General features: G+C 38.0%; 1 protein-coding gene and 1 non-coding gene across 3 annotated transcripts in view; both read left to right on the top strand.

Moving 5' to 3' along the window:
* Positions 1–341: 341 nt before the first annotated feature.
* Positions 342–474, top strand: LOC135551749 (small nucleolar RNA SNORA49). The gene has a single exon (XR_010457365.1). It is a non-coding gene; the product is annotated as a small nucleolar RNA SNORA49 (small nucleolar RNA).
* Positions 475–1739: 1265 nt separating this feature from the next.
* The window catches only part of LOC135541158 (dedicator of cytokinesis protein 5-like), a 55483-nt gene continuing 51222 nt past the window's right edge, over positions 1740–6000 (top strand). For both annotated transcript variants that reach the window (XM_064967280.1, XM_064967275.1), the window contains exon 1: positions 1740–1879. In XM_064967280.1, the coding sequence (XP_064823352.1) occupies positions 1837–1879 (43 nt within the window). In that variant the 5' untranslated portion in view covers positions 1740–1836. The remainder of the gene's footprint in view (positions 1880–6000) is intronic.

The following is a 6000-nucleotide window of genomic DNA, read 5'->3' as shown; positions in this document are numbered from 1 at the left end:
GATGGCTCACTGTATTTGTGATGCACATTGGGACGTTCCTGTGCATTTTTAAGAATACACAAATCACTCAACCAAAAATGCTCAGATCCAACAAAACTGTGTCAAATTATTCAAAAGAACTTAAGTACATAAACCGTCAGTGGTCCAGTATTTTAATCGCTTAGATGAGGCAGCTTAGTAAAGCAAAACAGACAATGAACAAGTCAAACAAAGAGAACTATTGGTCGCACTTTACAATAAGGGAAGGTGTACAGTGTAATTACAGTGTAGGTACGTTAGCTGATTTGTGTAACTGCATGTTGACATTTTTATATGCAATAGATTTGTAACATCAAACTTCTCTTCCCCTCCCTTAGTCCAGTCACTCTGTCCCCAGTGGAGTTGTCTGGCATTGAAAGGGGATACAGCACCATGGCTCCCTCACCTCTCTCATCTAGAACCTCTTACATGGGGCTTGTGAAAGAGCTGAACATTTCTGTAGATTTAGATGTATTATTTTAATCCATGCAGGTCTAAAGCACTCTCTCTCTTTTAATTGTATTCAGCCACATAAATCATGCAGCACAACAGTATATTCTGCAAAAAATGTCCATACTCATTTCCCAAGCAAAACAAAATATATTAATTGTAGCTAAACCTCCTCTCGACACCGAATAATTGTTTAAGATTAGTTCTACTCAGTTTTTTTCTATTGTGATTTTAATTGCAAATACTTTGTATCGTGCATGCCACAAACATGCATAGCAGTTGTAAGTGCTATGTAAATATGTACCAGAAACTGCAGCAATAATTCCAAGGGCTGACTACTCATGCCATCAGCAGTTACACTACTGTTGCCATGGGAATATGACATTTTGCAGAATCAAATCAAGATATAATCTGTGATGGTTGGCAAAACCCAAATAATGTTTAATGCTTAAAACCTAATAGCAATTGCACAGAATACACAGAGAAATCACAATCCAAATAGTGATAGCTAAATCAAGCTGTCAAGGGGAACAGCAAAGTAAATGGATGGCTAATGGTTATTGACAGCAACATTTGGTTGTTCTGTTAAGTGCTATCTGCAACACATGATGTGAAGACAAATGGCTAAGTAGAATAACAGGCCTGATCCACTAAGCAGCTGCAGATGGCTTCATTGGGTGGAGAGGGGGAGGGTGTGGCATCTCTGCCCATTGTCATAAATAAAATATCATAATGAATGCATGCATTGATGCAAACCTACATAATGCATGAATGGTAACCTCACACAGACTCATCCTCTAAAATATAAACAGTGTGAACCTGATGATGATTGAGCAGGCTACTGTTACAAACACACATACCACACCCTCTGTCAGTGTCCACTAAAGACTGTGCAGTATGATAATGAGTGGATTCCTCACATTCCCGACCCTGAGGAACATAAAACAGTTAATGGTTGAATCACGTCAAATCAAAACGTTTTTATACTTCTAGTTGTGGCAATTACATCTTCTGTCATGTGCCCATACAATTTGCTTTGGTGAAAGGTAGCCCACTGTACACTAGCCTACTAGACAGTGTAGTGTAGGTTACTCTTATCACTTATTTGAAATATGGTTGTGTTACATTGTTTTTATTGACATTGTTGGCATATTGGCACAATTTGGTAATTGAATGACCGTTTTACGCAAATTACGCATCCCTATACCGCAACGCTCCGCTGCTGGATTCAATTGCATAGCGTCCTTGATTTCGCCCCTCCCCCTTTTGAAGTCATGATGGCGGAACCGTAGTGTTTAGGACGAGAAAAGTATTATCCGCCCAGCAGTTCACTTATTTATTTATTTATTTATCTATCATTTCCCCACAATGACCCGCTGGATTCCAACAAAAAAAGAGAAATATGGCGTTGGTAAGTTAGACAATTATATCGTCTTATTTACAATTGGGCTGTTTTCACACAGCAGTTTTAATTATTTAGCTAGTTGGCCAAGCCTATTAAACTTGGAAGTTATGTAGGAAGCTTTAGGAAAGGTCGAAGTTAAGCTACCTGGAATTAGTCACACATGTTGGCTGTATAGGGATCACTGAAAGAAAGTGAATGTTGGATAGATATTAATACGTTTCGTCAGCGTGTGCGCCGTATGTCCATACAGTAGCAATCCATAAATCAAGAGGTTCGACTCTAAAGTGATTTAGAGCCATGCTACACGTTGTGTGTAAACGTTTGTGTGATAACCAGGTGAAACGTTCTTGCGGCCCATATACTGTAGAAATTGTGTAATTAATCTATTACTAGACATTTCAGATATCATGAAAATACCAAGTCACATAGCCTACTACATGAGTCACTTCAGTTAGGGCATGATGTGTGTGTGTGTGTGTGTGTGTGTGTGTGTGTGTGTGTGTGGATACACGCCCTCAAGGTAAAGCAAAGCGAATGGGGAACCGTTTCAGCGAGTATGTTGACGTCAGTACACTGTAATAGAGCAGTTTATTGGTACCTGCAAGGTTCTTTGGTTGATGTTGTCACTGTATCAAGCAGTAACGCCTTTCATAGATTCTTATCAAAACATAGTTGAATGAAAATGTATCAATATTTATCACCTAGTTGGTGTTCCTCCATTGTTTACAAAACATTAAGATGTGTAAATATAATAGGCACACAGATATCTGTATTCAGCAGGACAGAAAATAACCATCATCTCGTAGAATGATTTAGATCTCATCATGTATGTTCATTTTGTTCTGACACTTATTTGGGTTTTAACTTTGTTTGAATTGGTATAGTTCTAAAAAATAACAATATTCTAGTAAGGAATGCCCTTTACTCGGCTTGCTAGCACCAAAAGTAACATACCTCTGTGGAAGTTCCTGTTCATATTTTGTTGTTTTCTAACAACCACAGACAGAGGTGTCATTTTCTCAGGGTTACTGAAGTCATAGTTTTTCTTGTTGTTATATTATATTTTTGTTTCTATCTTCTCAATTTTGAATATGACAGATGACTCCATGTAACTGCTGATTGGTTTATTCTTATTTGGGTAGATACAGTTTGAAACAGACACTACCTTTAGTTATGTTTGTGAAATGCTGATCGAAGCAGAACATCCTTGAAGCTTGTTATGTGTCCATTGCTGCTAAGCCCTAGTAAAAAGAAAGAAAGAAGTTAAACCACTCACTAATGTCTGTGATAGTGTAGAGGGTGTTATTGCAAAAATAGAAGTACAAAATGGACACTTTATTGATATAAATGCATACATATATTTCATCATCACTCATCAGCGCATACATGTATTTCAATATTTGACTAGGTCAGAGAGAGCTGGTAGGATTTTGATGAGTTTTTGTGTTGTTCATCTAATACAGGGCTGGGCAAGTTTGATGGGGGTGGGGGCCACAAAAAAATTGAACTCATCATAAGGGTCGCAGTTGCTCGCGGGTCTGTGTACTCACATCCATCCCCCCAGCCAGTAATTCAACCATGAAAACAAGTTTAGATAGCTGGCCACTAAACTAAGTTACCGATCTACAAATATTTAGCTGACATGGGCTAATTGACCAACTATCAGTGACTGACATAACAAGAGAAAAACTGCTGATGCACTACCAAATTTCGAAATTGAACCTTGTGTATTCTACTATTCTAACTCACACCAGTAAGTTGAGACCCTGACTGAGTATAAAAAAATAATAATATCAGAGGGCCATCCCTGATCTATAACCTGCCAGCCAGAGATGTCACAGGTTGAAGTGCACAACATTGTGAAGGAGCTGCACTAGTGAACCATACTAAGGCACAGACAGTAGCACTTGAGCAGTTACAGTATTGCTGCATCACAACACGCTTGGTTTGATTATTTTCACTGGCACAGCTCCGCTGTTGCCAGCCTGGCCCTGGACACAGTCTAAACTGTGTCAAGTTTGTGAAACGGGCCATTGTCACTATCTGCGTGACAAGAGGGAGATGTCATTTCTTTGTTTTTTTTATATAAAGGCTATTGTTTCTGAGTTGGCAGAGGGAGTTTTAACTATGAATAAGGAAATGGTTTGATGAGGTTTGATGTCATGATGAATTCTATTATTTGCATCCTCTATAGGACTGAATGGCACCCGGGCAATTCCACTGTTACTGTGCGCAGACACTTTAAATGTATGCCAAACAAAAAACATTGATTTCAAAGTTTAACAAACCATACAACTCTATGCACAAGGACTATTTTTAACAATTTACACTGACATTGTTACAAAAACACATTTACTAGAAGAACTGTTGCAGATGCTAAATTTGCTAACATAATCTCAGTAAAATCTCCCTCAGTTTTTTTATGTGACCATGTTTTCTGCTCCTATTAAATGGAAACTCCACCCCAAAACAACACTTGTATTTGTTTCATTAGTCCATTGTTGATATAGTCCCAAAATATTTTGCTTGTCAGCAATCACATTTTCAAGATATATACTTGATCGCTGACATGCAAAACATTTTGGGACTATATCAACAATGGACTAACGAAACAAATACCAAAAGATAGTTTTGAGGTGTAGTTTTCCTTTAAGATTCAAATGTGTCTGCAGAAAGAACAGGGTGTCAGCTATGACATGACACCATGAGTCTGCAAAAAAATATTTTGGTTTCTGAACTACAGTAAGTGAAGTGGGTTTACATCCGGTAACAGAATTGTGGTAACAGATTTTCATCATGGGTCCCTGATCTGTACTACACAGAAATGCATAATTATGGATATGAATGTCATTCTCTTCATAGTGATATATCCTAAATAGGTACACAAAGGTGGAAATATGCAATATCCTAATTTGCATATGTGGGTATTATTCTACCCACCAGCTATTTTTCTAATGAGCTCTGCCACCAAACAAGACCAAATTTGGTTGGTCCTGACCAAATCTTAACCAATCATAGACATCGATGTTTCACAAGTTTGGACTTCAAAGAATAGCACAGTAAAGCTCAGTAGAGTACAGTAAAGTAGAGTATAGTTAAGTATAGTAGAGTAGAGTACATTATAGTGTACTCAACTCTAGTGTGATCTACTGTCTACAGTACTTAACTCTACTCTAAATTACAGGACTGTGCTGCACTGTACTGAACTATACTATACTTGTCTTTACTGTACTGTACTGAACTATACTCTACTTGTCTTTACTGTACTGTACTGAACTATAATCTACTTTTCTTTACTGTACTGTCCTGTACTGTACTGAGCTATACTCTACTTCTCTTTACTATACTGAACTATACTCTACTTCTCTTTACTGTACTGTTCTGTAATTAACTATACTATACTTTTATTTACTGTACTTTACTGTACTGTACTATGCTGTACAAACTTGTAAACATAGACGTCTATGATTGGTTCAGATTTCGGCCGGACCAAATCTGAACCATTCATGGACATCTATGTTTGGTTCAAATGAAGGCCGGTCCAGATGTCTGTGGATGTTGAAATCAGGGCAAGTCCGGACCAAAAACCGACGTCTGTGGATGTTGAAATCAAGGCCAGGGTGGACTGATCAAATTTGAACTTCAACATCAATGGACGTCCAGTGTCAATCGGTGCTCACTGGGTGAGGATGCTGGTTACAGTAAATGTAAAGAGAGGGGGCTCATGAGTAGGTGTCAGTAAGAGCCGAGAGAAGTGACATTAATTGGAAAAAGAAAGAAAAGAGGGGGAGAGAGAGAGCGAAGGGTTGTCCAGACTTTTCACACTAATGCTTTGACCACCAGACACAGAAAGAGAAAGATAACAGTTATCAGCTGAACATAACAGTATGCTAGTGGAAGGGAGGACAGTAGCAGGTGACCCAACTGTGGTTTGTGACTATTATGAGGTTACATTGTAGCCAATTCAATTGCAGAAATTACGTTAACGATTGTTATGAAATTCTGTTACCGATTTGGAAAGAGAATTTTTAGTTTTAATCACTTCATAATTCATAAACAAAATTGATATCAGTAAAAACCCTATAACTAAAGGTCTACCTTTACTTGTTACTTCTTTGAACTTCCAT

The sequence above is a fragment of the Oncorhynchus masou genome, chromosome 1 (genome assembly GCF_036934945.1).
Source record: "Oncorhynchus masou masou isolate Uvic2021 chromosome 1, UVic_Omas_1.1, whole genome shotgun sequence".
Lineage (NCBI taxonomy): Eukaryota > Metazoa > Chordata > Actinopteri > Salmoniformes > Salmonidae > Oncorhynchus > Oncorhynchus masou.
The sequence above is the reverse complement of the archived record's forward strand: the minus strand, read 5'-3'. Positions and strand labels throughout refer to the sequence as shown.